This window comes from Lycorma delicatula, chromosome 9 (genome assembly GCF_047948215.1).
Source record: "Lycorma delicatula isolate Av1 chromosome 9, ASM4794821v1, whole genome shotgun sequence".
In the NCBI taxonomy this organism is placed as follows: Eukaryota; Metazoa; Arthropoda; class Insecta; order Hemiptera; family Fulgoridae; genus Lycorma; species Lycorma delicatula.
The window spans coordinates 119288873-119316405 of record NC_134463.1 but is presented as its reverse complement, the minus strand read 5'-3'; the positions used below and the strand labels follow the sequence as shown (position 1 = coordinate 119316405).

Below are 27533 nucleotides of genomic sequence, written 5' to 3'. Positions count from 1 at the left end.
TAAAATAGCTTTGACTTGTAAAAAACGAACATCCCAACCCCGTTGGGGAAGACACCGCCTTATGACGCTTCCGGTCGCCACACCATACCCCCCCCCCAGCCCTGATAGGCTTTAACAAGATTCGTCTTTCGCACTCTAATTTTTTACATCTCACAGTAATAAGCCAGGTCTCGTGGGGATGCCACCGATGTAAATGCCTCGGTAGACATTTAAATCGGTGATTCTTAAACTGAGCTTTTGTCTTCGATGTAGGCCTCGTCAGGACGTAAAAAACGAACATGTTTATTTGTCACCTTATGGAAGTCATCAAATCCATGTCGGGTGAAAGTAACTAATTGCACCGACTAGTAAACGACTAGCATGTTAACTATGATAAGACAGGTTGAAATATAATTACTATAGTAACAGATAAGATAAACTTTACCTGTTTAATACTGTATATTATTACGGAATCCATAAATAAATAATTTACATAACTCAAAAAGTGAAAGTTAAAGAATGATTCCGTTTTCAAATTAAGACCCGACAAAAGTTATTTCAGTTTCTCCGGCTCTTCATATGCGTTAAAGAATATTTGATCAATCGGCTAATATTTAGGTACAAATATTCGTGTACGATTGATCGCCATTACTTTCTGTCCACACATGCGTAAAAAATAAAATAATTATTCGACTAGCAATAAAACTGAAAAAAAAAAAACATTTACTGATGAGAGCTTAAACACAAATAGAGCCTGTCCAAACTTAGTTTGCAAGTATGCGTGTGTGTCGAAACAGAAATAAGACGAATATTCTTCCACTTTCATTATTAATTTACCAATTCAAGACAGAAAATATTCATTTTCGAGCTATGAATACCGAGTAATCATTACCAAACATGAATTTTTTATCAGCACATATTTTTAATTATTAATGTATAATATTTTTACATTATTTCGTACGATTATATTCAAATAATTTTTACGGTATTAATCTCATGTATTTTTTTGCGTAATAATTTATGTTTTTATATTTATAATTTATCTTTTGATGATGCGGTCGATATAATGTATTATTCTGCACCGATCAGAGTGAGAGTTTATTGATTTATTTGTACGTGGAGTCAGGATAGGTTGTAATAGTTTATTTCGGCGGCCCGCTGTTTCTTCGTTGTCCTAACGCCGTAACTCGTTTAGTCGATGTGACCGGCATCTTTCTCGACCCGAGTTCTATTCTTATATGCCCTTTCTTTAATTCCTGATTGTATCCTTTATGAATTTATATCGATGTTCTGTAAAACAATTATTTTTCTTTTTACAGAACGCTACACAAATTTAACAAAACATTATATTTTCATTAATTATTAGTTTTTAGTTTTCGTATCGTTTGAGGCTAAATTAAATGCGATCGAACAACGCGTTCGCTTAGAATGCTTCATTGAAAGTGATTGTATGATGAAATACAAGCCCAACTTGTGAAGCTTGGTGGGGTGAAAGGAGGAGGTACAAAACTGGTTTTCCACATCTTAACATCCTTCATCTTTATAATGATATACAATAGAGTTTGCTAAAGCTTAATATTCATTTTTAAATTTGCGATTCAAATTTATCATGATTTTATTTCTTCAAAATTTCGTGTATCTACTTCTACCCTTGTTATAATACATAAAATGTATTCACGTCAAAAAAAAAATTACAGACGATGAAGAAGAAAAAATCTAATTAAACAATGCTACAAAAAAAATATATCTTTATATATTCATATATATATATATATATTTCTTGTGTACGTGTTTATGTCACTGAACTTCGCATAAACGGCTGCCCCGATTTTGATGAAATTTTTTGTGTGTGTTCAAGGGGATTCGAGAATGATTTAGATTCACAATTTGGTCCACTGGAAAATGTTTTTTTAATTAATTTTTTATTTATAACTAGTTGTTGATTTTGGAATGTTTTACATTGGATCCGGTAGACTGCGCTACCATCGCAGTATCGAATTTTCAATAATATTCTATTTTAATTTTAGTTTGTCCCGACAGTTGGTGCTGCGATCAAATTGAGAAAAATATTTCGTAATTTTGTGTTATTATTGTGTTACAAAAAATCGCGAGAAAACGGTTTTTTAATAAATAAGAGGCTAATGAATCAGATAGAAATGTAAACAAAGGAAAACCAATCAGATCAATGCAAGATGGCCGCTGTCAGACACAACGACCAATCACAAAGAGACCGTATGGCCGTTGCCAATGTAAACAAAATCACAACTGAGTAAGTAACAAGTAGGCAGCACTGCGATCGCGTTTAGAATTGTGCGCGTATTGAGAAATATTATATTATTATTTATTGAAATAACGTTTTAAAGTGTAATTAAAAAATATACATTGTGCAAATTTGTAAGGTACAGTATTGAAGTAAAAATGTTTTTTTAATTTATTTATGTGTTGTTGATCTTGGGATGGTTAACGTTCACAATTGGGTCCCTAAGGCAGCGTGTGGGTCCGGTAGGCAGAGCTGCGATCGCGTTTTAGAAGTTTTTTTTTAATTTTTGGTTTATCAGTCAAACCCGGTAGTTGGTGCTGCGATCGGGTTCTAGAATTCTTTTTATTTTGTTGCCTTTTCGTATATCAGTTACTTGCGTCGTAGCTTAGTGTTGTTCTTACATTAAAATTCGTATTTTTAACGGACTACTGTGTTTAGAGAATAGTTTGAATTAAATCCGATAGGTAGTGCTGTTCTGACAATTAGATTTATTTACATTCTGAATTTTATAATGTTAAAGGTGAAATTTCATAAGGTTCCGTAATGTTTTGTAAGTTTCTTAATGTTCAGTATTAATTGTAATGATTTTGCAGCCACGACACTTTTTGTTAAAAAATTATTTTCCACCGAATACTGTGATTAGAGAGTGGTGTGAATAAATCCGATAGGTAGTGCTGTTGTTTTGCCATTTGGATTTATTTACATTCTGACTTTTATAAAGTGAAAGGTTAAATTTTGTTAAATTGCTAATGTTCAGTTTTTTAAGGTTTTATGAACTTTCAATTGTCGTCATTTAATCTAAACTACCGTTTAGATAATTCTTCCGAGGATGATATATATGAGTGTAAGTAAAGTGTAAGTCTTGTACATTCTCAGTTCGACCATTCCTGAGATGTGTGGTTAATTGAAACCCAACCACCAAAGAACACCGGTATCCACGATCTAGTATTCAAATCCGTGTAAAAATAACTGGCTTTACTAGAACTTGAACGCTGTAACTCTCGACTTCCAAATCAGCTGATTTGGGAAGACGCGTTAACCACTAGACCAACCCGGTGGGTGTCAAGGAGGTTAGAAGCGTGTAATCCTCTTCCCACATCTCCAGCATCCTTATACTTCATGCTAGTCCATTCATGTACGTACGCTAGCCGTGAAGATATATGTTTGACTGAACCCCGTGTTAAAAACTTTGTAATTATAAAATTTTATTAATTTTTGTGAATTATCTGGCGTTATTACTAAATTCGCACTTAAACAAATTCCTTACTAATTTCCATATTATTCCTATTTTTTTTTAATTTCTATTCCTTACAATTTCTATTTCCATTAATTGAAAAAAAAAAAAACATTACTCCCCCTTTTGCTGGTAATTTACCGGGAAAATATAATGAAACTCATTTAACCTTGTCTTTAATCAGTATTTTATTAAATTAAACTGGTGCGCTAAATAAAAAAGTCCCTTATCTATTGATGCACTTGTCATCTAAGGGTCAAATAACCGACACGTTTTTGACGTCGGAGTGAGATTTATTATATTACACTGTTAAATGTAAATGTGTTGTTTATAAGATAAAACAGTGACATATGATAAATAGTTTTTACGTAATAAAAACAGTATGTTTAAAGTTCTCTTTCATTGTCAGTAAAAGAGTTTAAAAGGAAAAATGTGATTAAATTTTGAGAGGATTAAATTCATTAAAATATGCTTGTTTATTTATTTTTTATTTTTTTAATAATTTTATATTAATTCAGGTTAGTCAAATTTCTTTATTTTGATACATAAATCTTAATTTTTTTATTAAATTTTATTCAGATTTTATTAGGAATCCAACTTATGTTGGAACTTAATTTTTTTTTTTTGTCTTCAGTCATTTGACAGGTTTGATGCAGCTCTCCAAGATTCCCTATCTAGTGCTAGTCGTTTCATTTCACTATACCCTCTACATCCTACATCCCTAACAATTTGTTTTACATATTCCAAACGTGGCCTGCCTACACAATTTTTCCCTTCTACCTGTCCTTTCAATATTAAAGCGACTATTCCAGGATGCCTTAGTATGTGGCCTATAAGTCTGTCTCTTCTTTTAACTATATTTTTCCAAATGCTTCTTTCTTCATCTATTTACAGCAATATCTCTTCATTTGTCACCTTATCCACCCATCTGATTTTTAAAATTCCCCTATAGAACCACATTTCAAAAGCTGCTAATCTTTTCTTCTCAGATACTCCGATCGTCCAAGTTTCACTTCCATATAAAGCGACACTCCAAACATACACTTTCAAAAATCTTTTCCTGACATTTAAATTAATTTTTGATGTAAACAAATTATATTTCTTACTGAAGGCTCGGTTAGCTTGTGCTATTCGGCATTTTATATCGCTCCTGCTTCGTCCATCTTTAGTAATTCTACTTCCCAAATAACAAAATTCTTCTACCTCCATAATATTTTCTCCTCCTATTTTCACATTCAGCGGTCCATCTTTGTTATTTCTACTACATTTCATTACTTTCGTTTTGTTCTTGTTTATTTTCATGCGTTAGTTCTTGCGTAGGACTTCATCTATGCCGTTCATTGTTTCTTCTAAATCCTTTTTACTCTCGGCTAGAATTACTATATCATCAGCTAATCGTAGCATCTTTATCTTTTCACCTTGTACTGTTACTCCGAATCTAAATTGTTCTTTAACAACATTATATGTTTTTATTTTAATATTTAGTATATGAAATTATTTTAAACCACGAATTATCTTAAAAAAAGTTTTGTTGGTTTACTGAATCTTCATTCAAAACCATAAGATCATCTGTTAAAGGTTTATTTTATTTTCCAAATTATGTACTAGTAAAAAACAATCCGCATTTTTTTTTTTTTTTTTTAAGTAAAACGTATTTATTTTTTTAATCACCGGTTATAAATCGTGTATTAAATACATTTCTTGTCAGTATTATTTGTATTTTTTAACTCTAAATTTTTAAAATTTAGAGTTAAAAGTTTAAAAGCATTTGGTTTTATCTTTAAATTAATCAAAGTTTATCAGTTTATTATATCAAAACATATTTTGTGAATTGATTTACTATATATGAGTACGCAACGTTAGAAAAAATAAGAATATTTGCTTAGGCTTATCACATTTTTTTTTGTGATGACGTAATTACCATGATTTACGAGGTCGTAATTAATATTTATTCTATCGAGAACAAACATCTTTTTTGAATACATACCGATGGATATACAGTTAAATCATCATATTCCGGCAAAAAAAAAACCTAGGAAGTGAAATAAAAATATTAAAAATTAAATAAATTTGTAGTCAATTTATTTTTTAAATTTATTTAAATTTAATTTTAATTTTTAATTTAATTTATTTAAACTATTTTTCTTTCCCGGATATAGCTATGTTGTATGCAACATGATAATTCTAAAGGAAATGTAGAGCGATCGGTCAAAGTTTTTTGTATTGGGGTTTTTGCAAATATCGTGGTTTCAAAACAACCTTAATCCAAACAAATGTTATAGAAATTTCCAGAACACACGTATTCCCCAGTGTTTTAATTAATATTTCCGGGTTGCATTAACATAAATTTTGAGTCAAAAAATGACTTAAAACATTTCTGTATATAGACCAGTGATGAGAGGAATGAATTTTGGACATATTAAAAAAGGGGGAGGGATAGTTTTCAACAATTTTTTTATTTTAGGCTTTTTGTGTAGTCATGGATAATTGAACTTTAATACCATAAAAGTATTTATTAACTTATATAAAATTCCGAATTTTTAAATCAAACGGATTTGTGAATGGGGCAAATAATATTCAACATTACTTCTGTACAGTTTTTTCTCATACTTCAAAAACCCGTTGAATAAACTGTTGAAATTCCGTACAAATATTTGGCTTTCTCTATCTCTCTCTCTCTCTCTATATATATATATATATATATATATATATATATACACATACAGGGTGTCCCATATAAAACGCAACCCAACCTTATATTGGTAGGTATTGAAATAATAAAAAGGCATGTGTAAATGTAAATGTAATTTTTATTATTACCATCCATTATCTTACATTTAGAGTAAATGTTGGAAGTGGCCGCCAACTTCTTGAATACAAGCTTCAATTCTTTTTACAGCGTTTCTTGCAACTTTTTCAAAGTTTGTGGCTGGATATTTAATACAGCTTGTTCAATATTGACTTTCAATTGTTCAAGTGTTCGTGGTTTGTTGCTGTAGGCTTTTTCTTTGAGGTAACCCCCATAGAAAAAAAATTCGCTGCAGTCAAATCTGGAGAAAAAAAGCCTCGACCGATAACACGATTACCAAAGAATTCCTCGACGAAATCAGAAGTTGAACCTGCGTAGTACGATGTCGCACCGTCATGTTGCAGCCAGCAGTGTCTGTCTTCCTCTTCCAAGAGTGCGATGAACTGAAATAAAATATCCTGATATCGTTCTCCATTAATGGTGTACTCGAAAAAAATAGGACCGATTATTTTCTTCCGCGATATCGCGCACCACACGCCCAACTTCTGTAATTGTTTTTAGTGATAAACATGGGGATTTTCAGCACTCCAAATTCTATTGTTTTGGCTGTTTATGTAGCCATCCAAATGAAACCGTGCTTCATCTGTGAAAAATAACGAATCCATAACGTTAATTCCCTCGCGCGGAAATCGACGGAACCATTGACGATATTGTAGCCGTTTTTCTTTGTCGGGCTCAAGAAGTCTATGAACCGTTTGAATGCGATAAGGTCGTAATTATAATTGTTTGGTCGCCCGATGAACCGTTGATTTAGACAAATTAATTTCAGCAGACAAACGCGTGATCGATTTATTTGGCGAGCCGAGTAATAGGTCTTTGATTTCAGTGACTGTATCAGTATTCAACACTGACGCAGATCTTTTGTGTTCCTTGTTATTAACAGAACCGGTCTCTCTAAATTTTGCGACTAACCTTAATACTGATGTTTTGTTAGGAGCCGGTTTATCCGGGTACTTATGGCGAAACAAATCTTGCACTGCAACCGCTGATTTCGTACTGAAGTACGACTCAACAATGAAAACACATTCATCTAGCGAAAACACCATCTTGTCTCTAGCAATAAACTGAACGTTATGATTGCATTGTTGTTACTATCGGTAGTGTTCTACTGCGTCGCCGCGAAGGTCAGATGTTGGACGAGTCCATTTCAATAACGAGTTGGGGGGAGTAAGCTTGACTTTTGAAATTTCATGGATGAGTGATTGGGTTGCGTTTTATATGGGACACCTATATATATATATATATATATATATATATATCCCAGCTATGGGCTGATTTTCGATCCTATCGGACAAGGAAGGATCATAGTATTCATATATCCTTTTTAATTGTAAATTATATTTCTTTTAGGCTTGTTAAATCACATTGTAACAAATCGGCCCAGTTTACTGAAGTATAAGTACTTCAAAAAATAAACTTTTAAGCACCCAAAATTTTTAAGATTGAAAATCCAATTGCATATAGGGTTTTTTTTTAATTGTACAGTGATGCATAATTAAATTTTATTTAAGAATAACAATTTTTTTTAGTACTTTTTGCATCAGTTTTTAGATCTATTTTTTTCATCGAATAGGAAAAATTTACTTTAATCTGTATTTTACTTTCAAATAATTATTTAAAAATTTTGGTCATTTTGAAATGAAGCTTGTTTGTTTTTCTATATATGTATGTTCATGTGATGTATTTATTTAATTAAGAAATTATTTTTTTTACCTTGAAATTTTAAATAAATAGATAAGAAGCTTAGACGCCAAGGAAAATTTTAAAAAGAAGATTTTTTGGGACCCAATTTAAAAATTTGAAAATAAATTATATAATTTTTGGTATTTTTATTTTTTGAAGTACCAAAATCAAAAATTTTTTACTAAACGTTTTGACTTTTTTCTAGTTATCCTCTAAACACAATATAATTTTTACAATAAAGACATCATTTCGTCCAGGGGGTCATCTAGAACCCAAATGTTTTTATTAAGAATTATTGAATAATTCTTAAGGCAAAAATGCCATTTGCCTTATACATTTTGTCTTAAATGTCCTTTGCGTGAACACATACGGTACAAAATATCCAACGGTGGTCCCGGAGGTTAAAAAAAAAAAATGGAAAATTGATGCATTCGAAATTTGGGCATACAGAAGAATACTCCTGTCGCATGGACGAAATTGAGAACTAACAACACGATTATAATAAACGATCCGAGTGTACAGAGGAGGTTGTCCGTAATGTTCTTCCAGTGCATCCTCCGCTTGTTTGGCGAAAATCTTGAAAAGCTAGTCGTACAAGGAAAAATCGAGGGCAGCAGATCACGCGGAAGACCGCTGAAAAGATGCTGCACCAAATTAAAGAGATAATTGGAGGAACACACATTGATTCGAATGGCAGAGGATCGTGAGCCATGGTGGGAAATTGTCAGCGGGATATGATTCGGGCAACCAGTGCTACATCAGAAGAACGATCACTGGTGATTAAAATGTATTATAAATGTGCTTAATTGTTTTAAGTGCACAACATTAAAATCGCCGTAAAATTCACTAATCTTATAAAACTAATAGTGCTACGCATCCTTTTAGCCGTGTATAAATTTTACAAAAAACCGTAATGCTACCTAAGTTTTCAAAATTATTATTCGTTTAAAATAATAAATAAATAATTTTTCCCATGTAATAATGAAATTCTTTCTTTCCTTAAACGAACAGTAAAAATGTTTGTTCATCTATAATTTAAAAAAATATATATCAGTGTTCTGTTTTATTGATTTTTTTTTTTTAAGTTTTTGTTTGCTTGAGGGGGGTTTATTTGACATAACAAGATGTTTCTCTCTTTTGACCTCGTTGTACACTTAATCGATATTGGTTATTGTGATAACATCTCTTTAATTTTATTATCTTTTAATTTCTGGTAATTGACTTTTAGTATTTATTAAAAATCAATTTATAATTACATATTTTCTCCATTATCCTGAAAAGATTATGAGTTTATTAAAATATACTTTTTGCAACTAGCTGGTAATTTAAAAAAATTAATAATTTAATTGGAGTAATAGATTGAAATAAATTTACTCTATTAAAATAGACAGCCTTGTTTATTTTATTACATTTTATATTGCATTAGTCACATCAGAGACAGAGACACAGTTTATTTAATATAGTTTGTTTCAGTGTCGAATCCCTCGCGATTATTTTCACTTGCATCATTTTGTCGTCATCATCGTGGATGATGGCCTTTGCACCGAATTCACAACGTTATGAGTCATCGCCAACACATAATCATGCGCTCTGCTGGTTTTAACGACCACTTTTTATATTACAGCGGTTTTATTACCGGGGTTTAATTATATTAAACATTTCCTTGAAATAACTTTCAATTAAATTATTTTATTTTTAAAAATGTCCGTAAAATGTTACGCTATAATTATGAATATACTTTTGTCTATCGATGTGGTATAATCTACAGATATACATATAATTTATTATTTGTAGTTGTAGGGGTTTTTTTTTATTATATCAGCCCATCAGCTCTAAATGGAAATTTTGTAGGATACGAAAATTACCGTCTCAGACCAGGTTTCGAACCCTGTTTGTGCATTAGATTACAAAATGTAATTATCGCATAATGAAAACCTTAAAATTAACGGAAAATTAGTAATAATATAAAAATTATCTGTTAAGCCTTCGTCCCTCCCCGTAAGTTTTGGTATTACATTAAAAACGTATGAATAAAGAAAATTTTCTATAATATATATTCAGTGTTATGATCTGACTTATATAAAATTATTCAGTCCTTTGTCTGTTATCATTGTCAATGATCCAAAAGGAAAGTGCTTCAAATCAAGAGTAAAAGCGTAGTTACTTGTACTATTTTGTAATGTATTAACAGTACCGTCTTTGAGTTAGTTGTTAGTTGGTAGCAATGAAATTTCAAATTATAAAATATATATATTTTTTTTTTCCCCGCGTAGATAGCGCTATAGCTGTAGTAGGGAAAATATTGTGTAATCGGTTCAATTTAGGCATATGCGGTTTTCATCAAATCTTGACCTTTGACGCGTAAGGAACCCAAAACTCAGGTAGAAATTTTCTAAACCCACCAAGTTGGTCTAGTGGTGAACGCGTCTTCCCAAATCAGCTGATTTGGAAGCCGAGAGTTCCAGCGTTCAAGTCCTAGTAAAGCCAGTTATTTTTACACGGATTTGAATGCTAGATCGTGAATACCGGTGTTCTTTGGTGGTTGGGTTTCAATTAACCACACATCTCAGGATTGGTCGAACTGAGACTGTACTTCATTTACACTCATACATTTCATCCTCATTCATCCTCTGAAGTATTATCTAAACGGTAGTTACCGGAGGCTAAACAGGAAAAAAGAAGAAGAAGGTAGAAATTTTCTGGATGCTAATATTCATATGTACGTTTGTTCGGTGTTGGCCTGTAAATCACCTTATATCAGCAGAACTGCCGAACCGATTTTGACCAACTTAGTCAGATAACTTCTATACGCTATTATATTTTCAACTTAAAAGGTCAAGGAGTGTAGCTGCAGAGTAAGGTCACCCTCAATATCTCGAGCGCCTAATTAAGGTCATATTTTTCTATTTGTTAACAATTAGAAAAAAAACAATATCTGGAAAAAGGTTCTTTTTTTGCAAAATCGCACCTTTACCCGAAAAAATGCTGTTATGTTGTAACGTCACATCTGAGAGGTAGAATTAAATATGTGAATAATATTTAAAGTGTAAAAAGGTACGGTGACTCGGTCTGGCTGGGTCTCGGACTCAATCTCACGTTTGACTCGGTACCTGATGCGTTTAGTCTTGCGGCTACACCGGTTTGCCGACCTTACAAGCGAAATTTCTTCTGTATAAGTTGTGAATTTACATTAGTTTTAGTTAGTGCCGACCGTCGCTGCTAGTACCGCCACACCCGCGCGAATTAAATACGGTTCGCGCGCTCGCTTTATTTACGATCATTGAATTAAATAAACGAAAAGATATTATATTTAAATAAAATTATAAATATTTTAAATTACGTTTTGTGTTTAAGCCGTGCATCAGAAATAAATCCACATAGACGAGAATGCCTTAAACTACGTTGTCAGCTTTTTCAGTCTTTTATTTCCTACTATTTCCCTTCTCTATTCATTCTGTTTTTAACCGGTGATTATATCAAATCATTCAAATTATATTTCGCTAAAATGACCTTCTTTTAACTCGTTCTTAATTAGGAAGTAAAAAAAGTGCGTGCAATTTATATGGTAAAAGGGCATATCGCATGAAAATCGTTAATCCTTGAATGACTATTTGATAACTTATTACAGAAAAAATCTGATCAACGGCTTGGTTATTCGGAAGAATGGAGGACAGTAATCGATTGACTGTGATACGTAATTTTCTTTTTTTGTAGTTATTCAACGGCATATGCAAAATAATGATTTACTAAAGTACTGGAAATGTGTTTTTAATGCGTTTAGAGATTGGAAAAAATATTTACGAGAAATTTGTGCGATTTTCAACAAGCATCGCGCGGTAGTTCAATAATGATTGGACAGTTCCGGCCAAATCATTTTAAAATTGACGAATATTTTTGTAGTAAGTTCATATAATATTTTGGAATTCCGCTAAATTACAAAATAGACGTTAATGAGAAACGAGCCGTTACTGGACTCGTATTTAAGTTATGATGATGAAGCCGTATTAACATGACGAATGGCGGAAATTGTCGTCTTGCGGCCATCATAGTAACTAAACATCGTAGTATAGCATCAACATTATACACAAAAATCTTTTTTTTCATTTATAATGAAAATATATAACGTTCCAGTTATTACAGTGTAACAATTTTCATACTGAACTCAGATCCCTAGTTGAGGTGTATACTTTTGAAAATACTTCAATTGGAATTCATTTAAGTTTACGGACAAAATTTAGCGATAGGTGTATACAATCACATAAGTCTACATTGTTTGATCGATATATCTCTTATTGAATTGATTCATTAACAAAAACATGATTTTTCATGTTAATGTTGAAGAAAAAGAGTACAATATTGGGTAATCTCATCGTTGAACGATTGTAATAGATTTATATTAATAATCGTAATGTAAATTTATCGATTCTACAAAAACATGTAAATCTGATAATAAAAAATAAATTAAATACTTCTGTTTTATATTTTTTACCCTTTATATTCTCGTATTTTAAAAATTATTTCTTTTTTAAATTAAATATATTATTATATTTATTTATATATATATATATATATTTTTTTTTTTTTTTTTGTTATAAAATAGGGCACAGCGCCGGCCCTGGCCTGGCAACAGGAGGCGCTGTGGTGGCGGCCATGTTGGATCCTGCCGCTGGTTACCGTGCACCTGGCCGGCCTATTTGGGCACCTCATCATCATCAAACGCCTGCGGATGGTAAGATAAATTATTATTATTATTATTAATTTTTTAACTTTAAAATTACTATTTTAATTATTTTATATAATTAACGATTTTTTTATTATAAGTATTTTAATGTAATTTTTATTTTTAATAGTTACATTTTTTGTGTTTTTTTTTTAATTGTTTATTTGCGAAAAACGTGGGTTGGGGAATGGATTGGCGGGAGTTTTTCTTATTTTTTTTTAAATTTTATATATTCTTTACTACATTTTGTGTTAAGAGTGTGTTGGTTCGGTGAGATATACGTAATATATTATCTAAAATCTTCTTTCACCATTTTTTTCCCCTATAAATTTCCCTTCTCTGTAACACTTGTTGGTTTATGCAGTAAATAATACCGTCTTTTATAAATTTTAAGAGGATGAATAATAAGTTAACGGTTCGATGTAACGTTATAAACTACACGTGGTAAACGTTTTATGTACTTAACTTGATAAAGGATTCCATTACATTAAATTTGATCGCATATTAACTTTTTTATTTATTTTTATTTTATTGTTGAATTAATTCACCGTAGAAACTTTGAGAGTTTGTACTTGGAAATATGGAAATGGAGTTTTGTAGCCTATGAAAAAATGCCATTCCTGACCGGGATTCGACCCTCGGTTGAAAGGCCGAGAAGCTACCATTCTAGCACGGAGATCGACAATTAATTTATTTAGTAAAATTAAATAATTTTTTCTTCTAACCGGTACATAATTATAGTTTAATCTAGATATCTAAGCTGGACAAGCATTTGAATCATCTGACGCTCAATTTCCTGACAATTGAGGAGTTTGACGAGCGTTTGACCTGCGCGAACTCTTAGTTGTCTCGATCCAGACGGGAGTTTCGATCTGCAGATAAGAATATAGAGAGCAAACCTTCATCTGCAAAAGAGGCTGTAGACCTTGTGATGGAGGCATGTCATCTGGAGTGGCACATCACGACTAAGGGAAGATCCTTGTATAAATTTACACAGGATCTGGGGGGATGGTATGCCTCGGCTCGTTTTAAACGGCAACTGGTGCCCAAGTGCTCACCAACTATGTTAATTTAAACTAATATCCGTTTCGATTCCGCCTGCAGCTGAATTGTGCGTCTGCGGGGAGGTCCAGTCAAATGAACATCTGATTTTTGACTGCTCTTGTGAGGGGGGGGGGAGTGGCAAAGGCCGGGCCACCCTGGAACTTAGAGGTCAGAGGGAAAATTGGCCACTCACAAGCGGCGAGTCAGTGTGGCGAGACCCGCATTGTCGGACCGTGTGTGAGTTCTTGATGCGGTTGCTTTGTTTAACAGATATCAGTAGTTTACCTAATGGATAAGACTCCTACCGCACTGCTGTGGGAAGCTAACCTAAAGATATGTATGGCTAACCACCAGCCAAGCCAATTAAGGCTCCAAGCGCTTTAATATGGTGGAAATTCAGCAACCTAGGCTTGGCAGCGAATTGAGGTCTAAATAACAAAATAAATTTATGGATGTTATATATATATATATTTAGTAGTTGACGGGGTGCGCCAACCCATTTTAGCAAATATATGACAAGTGAGAGGTCGGGGCACGTAAGCCGGTGGTGTATGGCACCGCGCTTAGTCCGCTTACGCTATTAGGTAAGCTCTAGGAACTATTTAGGACACTGGACGCTAAACTGTTTCGAGGCTCAGTAGCCGTTTGTGGCACAGACATTTGGTCGTTTGCTTTAGGGCAACCGAATGAAGTGGTGGCGGGAGAAATGCCAAACAAACCAATCCTTCATCTACAGTAGTAGTTTAGAACACTCGGCTCCATAATTTCACTTTCGCCAAAGTTCCTTAAGTGTGTAATATATCACACTTCAGTAGCTAATCGTAAATCTACTTCAGTAAAACAAATCTTGTCTTCGATCTTGTCTTAACTATGTTTAGATAAATGATCGTGGATGGTGACATTAATTCATGATTTTTTTTATTTCTAAGAATCATTATTGGCTCCATAAATAATTCGTAATAGACAATAAATTATCACATTACATATAACACTTTTTTTCCAAGTTACTCTATTTCTTCAATTCCAGTCAGTATGCCCTCCTCTTCATCACCGAAGATCAATGGAACTGTCAGAACTAAATCAGTTTCATTTAATTTTACAATAAAACGCTCGGAAATCTCATCTAACATAGGTTCAGGTCATAACAAATAATTTTTCTCACAATTCTCCTCAGTTTTGCGAACTGCCTTTTATAAGTTTATATTTGTTTCTCTAATTTTTTTTTCCAGTTCTATTGCCTCTTCTAAACTGAATGTTACATTATTTTGGTTAATGAAATTTTTAATACATGTCCAGACATTCTCAGTAGCATTTAAGTCGGATGACAAGGTGGTAATCCGACAAAAGAATGATCTTTTTCAGCAAACAAAAAATTTATATTGTACATTTAAATCGCGGTTTATGTAGTTTCATAAGCGTATATACAATTCAGGTTTGAACATCTCGTATGAAAATGGTATCTTGTTTTTATTGAGCCAGTCGATCATGTCTTGTTGAATCATGTTTATGTTGTATCCCGGTCAGACGTGGCATTTTTCATAACCTACAAAATTTCATTTTCATATCCCAAGAAAAAGCTTGAAGTTTATGCGGCAACATCATCATGCCCCTCCCTCCCCACCCACCCCAAAAAAAAAGAAAAAAAAGGGCGATCCAGAAAGAAACTTACGTTTATGCCTAGCGTGGAGATGGGTGGGGATAAAGCCGCCATCTTGGCGTCAAAACGTTTTTACACTCAGTACGCATCAAGCTGTCGTAGCGTGTGGACTGTGATTTTTCTACTTTGTTCGTTTTGCATTATTGAAATATGGGGTTTAATAAAGAAATCCCGAGAGTTGTGAGGTGCGTTCAATAATTAGCGTTTTACTGGCAAAAAACCTCAAACCAATTGAAATTCATCGGCAACTTTGTGAGGTGTACAGAGATGGAATAATGAGTGATGGTGGAGTGAGGCAGTGGTACATTCAGTTAAAAAATGGTCGCCCCATTGTACATGATGAGAACCGCAGTGCTCGGCAAGGCCTTGTGATTGATGAATGACTATGAAAATCAACGAAAAATTCGTGAAAATCCCTGCATTACGATTTCGGAACCTCGCTTCATTTCCCCCATATTTCACGAAGTTTGCTGGATGAAATTATATCGGGGAACTTGTTCATCACACTTTGTGCAAGATGAGTGCAAAAAATCTTGACGGAAGACTACAAAAAAGCGTCTTGCTACATCGCTGAATTTCCTCTAAGCCTACGACAAAGATGGTAACGCACTACTCGATTATGTCATAACGGCAGATGGGACATGGGTAAAGCATGTCAATTATGAGGCAGAAAGACAGTCCATGAAATGGGGGTACACGATTTCTCCCAGAAAACCAGTAAAATGTTTGCAAATGTTGTCAGCCAGAAAGATTATGGCAACTGTGTTTTGGGACGCTTAGGAAGTGCTTCTGGTTGATTTCCTTGAACGTGGCAAAACAATTAACTCAGAAAAGTATTGTGAAACATTGATAAAATTAAGGCGAGCGATACAAAACAAGCGTCGGGAAAACTGAGCTTAAAAGTGTTTTTTTTTTTCACGACAATGCACGTCCACACACGACTAATCGTACCCTAGAGCTCTCGGATGGTTTGGGATGTGAGGTATTTGATCACTCACCGTACAGTCCGAATCTGGCGCCAGGCGTTTACCATCTCTTTCCAGCGATGGAGACCTTTTCTTTCTTTCTTTTTCCTGTTTAGCCTCCGGTAACTACCGTTTAGATAATTCTTCAGAGGATGAATTAGGATGATATGTATGAGTGTAAATGAAGTATAGTCTTGTACAGTCTCAGTTCGACCATTCCTGAGATGTTGAGATGTGTGGTTCATTGAAATCCAACCACCAAAGAACACCGGTATCCACGATCTAGTATTCAAATCCGTGTAAAAATAACTGGCTTTACTAGGACTTGAACGCTATAACTCTCGACTTCCAAATCAGCTGATTTAGGAAGACGCGTTAATCACTAGACCAACCCGGTGGGTTAGCGATGAAGACCTGGCTTGCAACACAGCGATTTGACAGTGACGCAGAACTTCATGCCGGTGTTAACCAGTGGTTGAAATCTAAAGCGGCAGATTTGTACAGAAAAGGAATTGAAAAGTTTGTACATCGTTATGATAAGTGAGTGCCTCAATTTAAATGGCGATTATTTAGAAAAATATTTTAAGATTGTCCCTTTCAAATGTGTATAATAATTTTATATATATATATATAGTTCTTTCTTTTTCTTTGTAATTAATAAAGAATATAGTCGTAAAACTGATTAGATAAAGTAAATTAAGAATTTTTTGATTTAGTTTTTCTAAATTTATTTTTTCTACAAAATTGTATTAAGAAATAAAAATTGTTTAGGTTAATAGAAAATTAAACTGGAACATAAAATACGTAAGACGAACCTCAATATTTTATAAAATGAGTTATTAGCTTCAAATTTATCGCCGATGATATAACCCGTTTTTTTTTTTTTATCTACTGTTATTGTGATTAAAATTTGTTGATGCAATACGAACGATATCTATATCATATAATTATAAATGATTCATTAGATCGTAGATACGGTTCCATCATTTTAAAAGCTGTCATTTTACAATCCTTTTACATATCTCTACTAATCTCACGTCAGCAAAATAGTAAGAAATAAAAATAATTTCCTTTAAAATGCTACGTTAAATTATTTATTTTTCAGTATTAATTGGGTTTTTTATTCGTCCTTTTACGTGCTACAATTAATTATTTTCAAATGTCATTACGGTTTTTGTATTTAATAAAATGTACTGTACATAATAATAGTCTTTTTTTATGTTTACTGCCAATCATTATCGAAATTACGTAAGAGTAATTTTTTAAAAGTATGGGCTTTTTTTTTAATCAAGAAGGATTATTTAAAAATTAAACAAAAATAATATATATTTATTTTTTGTAAATTGGATATTAAAATGTGTAAAATAATAATAATAACAACAACAAAAGGTCAATCATTACAACATGAAAAAAAAAATATTTGTAAATAAATATTTACACTATATAGGAAGGGGGATAACGTAGCGATCTGATGGATTTGATTTTACTCATCGTTTACGATGAGCAAAATCAAATGGTTATTTGGTTCGTGCTTTATCAATATATATATATATATATATATATATATATATATATATATATATATATATGTGTGTGTGTGTGTGTGTGTGTGTGATCAGATTGTTAATATAGAATAAAAACCCTTAAATAACTTTTCAACTGTTAAACAGAAAAAATAAATTTAGTAATCCTACCACTTAAAAAGTCCTTTCTTTTCTTTTTCCTGTTTAGCTTACGGGAATTATTCTTCAGATATTATTTCAGAGGATGAATGAAGATATGTGTGATTGTAAATGAAGTGTAGTCTTATAGTCTCACAGTTCGACCGTTCCTGAGATGTTAACCACACAATTTCAAAACTTTCTAACAAATAGCTTTCGTACTTGTAACGGACAGTTTTAGGGGATCATACGACCGATGATAAAAACTGAAGAATCATCGCTGTTAAGTGTGATCAGGTTATTATTCCTGATAGAATGACAACTATTCTTCAACTTCCAGACATCTGGATTAACCGACCATTTAAATTTTTTCCCGTTAGCTTCCGGGAATCACCGTCAGGTATTACTTCAAAGGATGATATCTATGAGTGTAAGTGAAGTGTAGTCTTGTAGAGTCTCAGGTCGACCATTCCTGAAATATGTGGTTAATTGAATGAAACCCAACCATGAAAGAACACCGGTATCCACGATCTAGTATTCAAATCAGTATAAAAATAACTGTCTTTACTAGGATTTGAGCGCTGGAACTCTCGAATTCCAAATCAGCTAATTGGGAAGACGCGTTCACCACTAGACCAACCCGGCGGATTACCTCAAAATACCTATTTCTCGGTATGAGACCACCACACCTAAGCATCCAGAGATGCTAAACATTTTAAATGGAAAAGATAGGGTTCTGATATCATTTTAAAGAGCATCGAAAAAAGATTTAAGTAAAAAAAATCGGGCTACGAATCCCCTTATCAAAGTGGTGGCCATTTAATAAAATTTAACAAATGCTTAAAACAATGATTTAAAACAATCTTAATTCTTCGTTATGAGAATTTCTTTTGGCGGTTTTTATAGACTTATTAAGTCCTATAATTTACGAATATAGTTTTTATTACTTAGTTTAGTCCTAATAAAAAGGCCACTTTTTAAAGTAGTAACAAAATTAAACAGTAATCATTTTGGTTTAATATGTCATAGCCTGATTTTTTTTCATATCAAATTTTTCTTATCCGAACCGTTTAAAACGATAGTCCACAATCCTACCCTATCCACTTAATTTTTTTAGTTCTCCCATAGACGCCCCCTGGTTGCTTGTAGCTGTGATGATGATCTTATGCTAAAAAGTTAAGTTGTTTTGAAATATGACCGTTCGCTAAATTTCCATTTTCTATATTTAACAGTTTTCATATTATTATCATCTGGTAAATACGAGTATATATAATAAAATATTCCTTTTGGTATATTTCTTGAGAAAAATTTACAAGATAATTTGTAAAATTTGAGCAACCGTGAATTATTTTGCTTGTTTATTTAGTGAATGTAAGATTTTTCATTCGTAAAGTGAAACTTACCGACTAATTACCGATTCTAGACGTTTACTTGAGAGCTTGAGCTGCAGATGTTCTGAATCCATCGTCCAGATTATTCATGATATCCTTTCAAGGATAAATAAGACTGCGGTACTGGTACGGGTTCCTGGCTATTGTGCCATCCTCGGGAACGAACGGGCCGATGAGGCTGCTACGAGAGCTGCAATAAATGGCATCCGAGTACAATCGACGTGTGAGAGAGACTTCATGAGATCAGTCCGTGTAAAATTGCGGGCTCAGTGGAATAGGTTCTGGCTGCTGAGTCTTTCCACGGCATTACATAACATCCGGGAGAATGTGCTCGAGAAACCTCTTTCCCCGAGCGGAAGAGTTCATCTTAACTCGACTAAGGATTGGACACACCAATTTTTTTCACAAGAGGGTAGCATAAGAATATGAAGGGAGGCAATCAAATACCAACATATTTTCGCGGAGCGCTAATCAACCGCGGATCATTGTGATGGGAAAAGGTTTATAATACTATTAAATGAAAAATCCACCAATATAAAACAAGCATTCTTTGAAATTCGTTCGTCGTGTGGTGTGTCGATCTTTACTTAATGAGATGGTGTGTTAAAAATTGGTTTGCTGGTGAAAAAAATATTAACCAGTTGAGTCCACAAATTATGGTTTGTAAATATTTCTACGTAATCCCCTCCCTATTTCATGCTTATTTAGATTTGGAGGGCCCCTCCCTATAAACATTTCTTGATCTACTTCATTATTGACGGTTTTTTTTATTTATTTTTTTTATATCGTACACTTTAAGTAATTATAATTTACTTGTGATAATGTCTTTTTAATTGCAAATTTATCACAGTTAAATAATATTTTTGTTATTATTCCTAATTATCGGTTGTAAATATTTAAAAAAAATAAAATAAAAAAAGAGTTTGTTTGTGTTTTGGTTTTTTTTATTATAACGATTATAAAATGAATTATTTTCGTAAATGTGTTGCTTCGAATAATCTTTAATAACGGGCCAAGTGTTTTTAAAATTAAAAAAATGACGTGCCTCTACTGAAAAACAAAATTATTTTTTAATTTTATAAATCGGTTTTCGGTATTTAAACATTTCAATTTACTATGCTGCGGTTATATTTATTTTATTAATATATCTTCCTCTATTTTTTATAACATTTTTAATTTGTATTCCATTTCAAAATATTTATAAAAATTGTTCTTATTAAATCTCTAATAAGTTTACTTTATTCGACGCATATCTATTAGTTACCTTAGTCGAGAGTTCCAAGGTTCAAATCCTAGTAAAGGAAGTTCTTTTTTTACGGGTTCGAATACTAGATCGTGGATACCGGTGAAGGTAGTTAGGTTTCAATTAACCATACATCTCCGAAATGGTTGACCTGAGACTATACATGACTACTCTTCATTTACATTCATACATATCATCCTCTTAAGTAATACCTTACGGCGGTTCCGGAGGTTAAATAGAAAAATAGAAAGATCGGTTAGTTAATGATTTGACCGGTATGATGCGCTTTTCAATTCCTTTCTGTTCTGTTTTATTTTATTTTTAATTAAATATATTTACTGCATCCTCAATTATTTGTTTTATTTATAATAATCTTCATCTTTCTCTGCAGTTTTCGTCATTTCATGTCCGGTCGTAATTTTTTCTTAATCTCTCAGAGAACTACCGTTAGGTATTGCTTCAGGGGATGAGATGAAATGAGAATTTTGTAGCGTGTGGAATTGCCGGGGATTCCAACCCGGGATATCTGGATGAAAGCCCGGGAAGTTACCGCTTGCGCCGTGCAGGTCGGCAAATTAATTAAACTTGGATTTTTAAATACATACAAGAGTTCACTTACAAGAGGACCGTGTATAACTTGGTGAAGTGATTTTGTAATGTTTGTCTCGTAAAAATATAAATAAAAAATCGTAGAAAAAATTTAATTACACCATTCGAATCATCAATCTTTTCTTAGTAAAAAAAAAATCAAATAGCACTTGCGTTGGGTTGTTTACTTTATTATTTTTTTTTGTTTATTTTTTTTAGCTGAAAATCTATTAAGAGATTTTAGAAAAGTATATAAAATTCTTGTTTAAATTCGGTCTAATTGATATTAATTATATAGATATAATAACAGTTGAATTATTTAATCACATAGTTAAGCAATTATGTAATTATTATAATAACAGATTGCTTTGACATTAGTTGAAATTTTATTGAGCTACTTAAATATGAAAGCAATAAAAACATACTGATTGAAAACAATTTTCCTTCCTTATTTTTATTTTTTTTTAATATTTCAAGCTTCAAGTTTTATATCACTTATATTGATCTAGATGTAGAATAAACAGCTTCTAAAAATAAATATGAACGATTTATGTAAGTCATATTTATCGATGTTATTTAAATTTAATAGAAAAAAAACTTTTTTTATAGATTTAGTAAATATTTAATAAATTTGTGTAATAAGAAAGAAAAAAATATTTTATTACTTGCAACAGAATGTTTGTTCAGGTGAAATTGTGTATACTTGAACGAGAGAACTATCGTTCCACGTGCATCTTTTTTAATTGATGAAATAATTTCCAACCTACAGCTATAACGTGAGGCGTATTGCTTTGCACATAGGCTGACGGTTGGCTTACCGCACTATTAACTATGCTGAAAATATCTTATACTAACTTAATTGCTGTTTTTTATTTTTTTAATTTAAACAACACAACTGCTGTTTATGCAATCTGTTAATATAATTATTATTACTAATATAATTACTAACATAAATAGCTTATTACCGTTACTTTAATTACCTTGCATGTATAAGGCATCCGTCAGATTTCTTAAAAAATGATTCGATTCGTCACTACTAGACGTATAAATGTCACTATCACTATTTCTAATTATAAAGGATTCCGAAACACTGTCTATTAAAGGCTCTCGCGATCGATATTCATTTTAGATGTCTATCATGTGATCACATTTCAGCACCCAGTCTTCTGGTCCCATTAAATTGGTTTGTTCCTCAAACAGACTTTTCACTCTTTCAATATTAAATTCCGTATTTCGATTGCGAATGTATTGTTTTACTTCTGCCCATTGAATGATATGGAGGCAGACGTAATACATTATGGCCTTCTTTTTCTAACACGTCATCCAAAAGGAAGCGCGCGAATCTTTTTTTTTTTTTTGACTTTATTATTTCATATAATTGCGTTTTAAGGAAGCTCTCACAAAATCCTATTCCTTTTTGTTTAAGCCAAGATATCATTTCATTTTTGGTGCTATTAGATGTCGGTCTTTTTCAGTTAAAACGTTGTGATAAAAGGCATTATCAATTACGAAAACACTTTTTACTTCTTTAGGAAAGTTAGATAATAATTTTTCACTGATCCATTTCGTATAAATTATTCTTGTTCATTTGGCCGTGGTAATCTGAACTGTGACTAGCCTGCCGCGTAGTGAGAACATTAGGAACAAATCCCCTTTCTCCTCCGGCATGGATAACGATCAAACGCCCTCCCTTAGAGATCGGTTGTCGAAGGACTTTTCCTGAGCAGTCTCTTCAGGAATTGCCAGAAACATCATTACTAGGACGTAAGTTTCGTCCGTGTAAACATTTTTACGGTCGGATTCCCTGTAATATTGTATGTCTTTCTTTCTTTTTCCTGTTTAGCCTCCGGAAAGTACCGTTAAGGTATTACTTCAGAGGATGATATGTATGAGTGTAAATGAAGTGTAGTCTTGTAAATTCTCAGTTCGACCATTCCTGAGATGTGTGGTTAATTGAAACCCAACCACCAAAGAATACCGGTATCCACAATCTAGTATTCAAATTCGTCTAAAAATAACTGCCTTTATTAGGATTTGAACGCTGGAACTCAATATTTTATGGCTTGCAAATACTTTATCCTTTTGTCCCGTGTATCACTCCTTTTCACTAGTACCAAACGATTATCTTGGGTCTTTCGCCACGTAAAACCGAGATCTTTTAATATAATTCGAATACTCTTTTCTCAACCGTTAAAGTCAATCCTGTCTTTTAATGCTGCGTGCAATAACTCAGCTATCGGAAAACGATCTTTTGTTATGTGAAAGTTATACATCGATCTTCGAAGATCACATTTATCAAAATCGTACAGTCCAGTTGTTGACCTTGATTTTCCCCGGCGTTTGGTAGGGCTTACAACGAATTATGAAAACGTATTATGAAATATTTGATTGTCCGAACTCGTAGAAGCAGAAATCGAAACAACCATTTTTCAAATTCGTTTTTAATTTTTATAATCAGTCGGGTCGAAACGCCAGTGGCTTGAGCAGCCCGATCTCGAGATTTTGTTAGTGGGATCGTTGGGGCATTTGTTAACGCCTCTTTTTTCACAATGTTATATACTCTCCAAACGACTTCTGTACTCTGAGTATGAAGCACTTTACTTCCAAGTTTTGATAGAAAATGAATGTCCTCCGTGATTATTGGATGATAACAAATACCGTAATTTAATTTTAAAGAATATACAGGTTTAGACAAAACACTCGCGACAGACACCAAATTTAATACATTCACTATGCCTATACATTCACTATATGGTTTAAACAAAAAAGGGACATGAAATTATTGCGCACTGTGTTGAATACACTCTCAAGACTGAACTGTATAAAGTTTAATGCTATTTTACTTCGAATTAATGACATCATTATACCTTGAATATTCAGCATTTCGCTATAAAATTTGTCATGACTATTAGCCCTAAATAAAATTAATAATCGATTCGTACCGTTACCAATAATAGGTAAAATTTTTCATGCGTAAGGTGATATGATTTTATTGTTTTGAAATTTATAAAGTAATTACGATATGTTTAGACCACGTACAGTAGTCGTTGGTAAAATTAAAGTATTTGTAATTAGTATTTTTAAATAAATAAAAGATGTAACTTGTAATAAATTCCTGACAATGCACTTTTTTCTTTTGAAATCCAACCACCAAAGAAAACCGGTATCCACGATCTAGTGTTCAAATCCGTATAAAAGTAATTGCTTTTACTAGGACTTGAACGTTGGAATTCTCGACTTTCAAATCAACTGATTTGGGAAGACGCATTCACCATTAGACCAACTCGGTGGGTTTCTGACAATGTACTGCATAGTATGTAAGTATACGGAGCTACAGAGATATTATTGTAAAGGAATGACTATGTAACTTTTCCAACCGTCCTGTCTTTCTTTTCTTTTTCCTGTTTAGCCTCTAGTAATTACCGTTCAGATAATACTTCAGAGGATGAATGAGGATGATATGTATGAATGTAAATGAAGTGTAGTCTTGCACAGTCTCAGTTCGACCATTCCTGAGATGTGTGGTTAATTGATACCCCAACCACCAAAGAACACCGGTATCTACGATCTATTATTCAAATCCGTGTAAAAATATCTGGCTTTACTAGGACTTGAACGCTGGAACTCTCGACTTCCAAATTAGCTGATTTGGGAAGACGCGTTCACCACTAGACCAACCCACTGGGTTCCACGCGTCCTGTCGTTTGTCTCTCTCACACGCAGTGTGCACAACTATACGCCGCAAGATATTTATGATATTAAATGAATTCCAACGTTCAAGTCCTAGTAAAAGCAATTACTTTTATACGGATTTGAATACTAGATCGTGGATACCGGTTTTCTTTGGTGGTTGGATTTCAAAAGAAAAATGATATTAAATATCATATTTAAATGATTTTATTTAGATTCCAAATTTTTACAGTCGAATTCATATTGAACTAACAATTCCAATACCGAATTTATCGCAAAAGATCCGTCGCATCCCTAACCCGTCTCTCCGCGAAAAAAAAAACAACGTAATGTGCGTTTTTTGCTATATCTTAAACTGTTATTTTGTTATTTACGCGTCTTATTATTATTATTTATTTATTTTGTAGATCCATGTTTATTCATGGATTAATACTACTTATACGTGCATTCATAAATAGGTATTCATTTACGTCACCTAATATTCAGTTGATGTACATTTATTTCTTTTACTTTTTAACAGTTACACCAGTCGAATAATAAATTTATTACTACTTTAAAATTAAAAATTCGTAAATATTTCTTTAATCAAAGCTGATAATGATGGTGTAAAGTATAAAGAAAAATCCATAAGATTGATGAAGATAAAACATTTATTTTAATATATTTTTTAATTTTTACCTTCTTGTACGAAATAAAAGAAGTATTGTAATAGCTAAAAATTTCGGTTTTCAAATTTCAACGGAAATATCCATTTTGACCATCCCTGAATCCATCCATTTTGACTAGTGTTGGCGTGACGTGTGTACGTATGTGCATATGTATCTCCATAACTCAAAAACGATTAGCCGTAGGATGTTGAAATTTTGGATACAGGACTACATCTAGTTGTAGTATAGTTACAACATAAAAAATTTGAATTTTGGACTTTTTCTTAACTGAAGTAATAAGCCCTCATTGAGAGATTTTCAACGATATATCATAAATGGTACTTATTTTTACTGGTTCCAGAGATGTAGTCAAATAAAAGTTTAATTAATGAAATATTTGGATCTTAGAAGGGGAAGGCGCATCGGTTCGAATCGGACTTCATCTTTTCTTTTAACTTTTTTTTTTAATTTAAATATATTGATAACTATCAATCTCCGATTGTAAAAAAATATTAGAAGTTATTAATGAAATCAAATTTTATACTTTACATTTAAAACAAATGTGTATATGTAACTTTATATGCGCAAAAGGAAGTCATGTGACCGTATCAGATTTTTAAATTTTTATTTTTCTACAAACTATCGATTACGGTAAATCATAAAATTACATATTAAGAAAATTTAGTTGGAAAATTTAATATCGAATAATAAAAATCGCCCAGTTTTGGCTCATTCTAATCGTATGAAGTTTAAAACGCCGACGTTTACAGACTCATCATTTGTATACAGATCACTAGGTAATAACAATATCAATAAAAAAGTAATAAAAAATGAAAGGGTATTGCTTTATAATTAGTCGTTTTATACATGAAGTTGAAGGCTGTTCTATGTTATGCTTAAGACTTAAAGGTTAACGCTGTTTTTTAATACGTCATAATAACTTGATTTCTTTTTTAATTTCAAATGCCATTTCACTCCTTTGTAATGATGATTGCTATAAATTCCATTATGCATTTTATTTTTCGGTTAATAAAAAATTAACTTACTAGTTTTTTCTTTCCCTGTTATCTAATTTGGCCGTATAACGTTACAGTATTTTATGTTTGGGTGGGGTGGTGGTTGGGTCGGTGTTTGCACGTCGGGCTTTTTGTAACTCTACTTTTTATGGTCTCTCTAAACAAAAATCAGAATTTTAACAAAGAAAAATTCTGGAAGATGTATATACATGCGCGTACATATGTATGTTGGCTTCTTTTTTGGTTGATATTTCCAGAACGGATAGACCGTGAAATTTGACACGATGATTTCTGTATTTGGGAAATTGATGCCATTTAATTTCATCAGAATTGATCGAAGAGGCAGGGAAAAAGTTTACTCAAAGGTTAGGTAAATTTTTCCATATTACCTCTTACTAAGATAATTTCCGATGATGTTTGATTTTATTCAACCCCCTTCCCCCATAAAGGAATGGGGTTCAAAATATCCTTTTTTTATCGCTTCTGGACTCGCATCAGATTCTTATATTAATTAAACTATTCTGTTACATCAATATCTCTCTTTGGACAATGAATTCATTTTATGTGAAATAAAAATTACAGCAATTCTTTCTTTTCTTTTTAAAGTTATTTAAATATCCTAATTTTGATAATAATGGTGTTGTTTTTAAATTTCATAATATAATGAGACGATGACGAAGCTGTGATTCTGTTTGACCGGCAAATTACACAGATGATTGATGGGGCCGTATCCATAACTCATTACGAGGGGGGGGGGGGGTCTTGTACCTAGGTGTTCAGGCGTCTTGAAGAATTATCGGGTTTAGAATGATTAGCAGAATGTATATCCGTGCAGTTTCACCTATTTGTATAATCAGATCCATATTTAAATCGAGCATATTTTTTTCGTATATATATATATAAAGCAAAATAGTTAATCGATCAAAAGCATAGAGCGTTTAATTTC

General features: G+C 32.5%; 1 protein-coding gene across 5 annotated transcripts in view; it reads left to right on the top strand.

Annotated features, from left to right (window-relative positions):
• Window positions 1–27533, top strand: part of LOC142330773 (uncharacterized) — a 507371-nt gene that overhangs the window by 340932 nt on the left and 138906 nt on the right. For all 5 annotated transcript variants that reach the window (XM_075376224.1, XM_075376225.1, XM_075376226.1 and 2 more), the window contains exon 3: window positions 12566–12694. In XM_075376224.1, the coding sequence (XP_075232339.1) occupies window positions 12616–12694 (79 nt within the window). In that variant the 5' untranslated portion in view covers window positions 12566–12615. The remainder of the gene's footprint in view (window positions 1–12565; window positions 12695–27533) is intronic.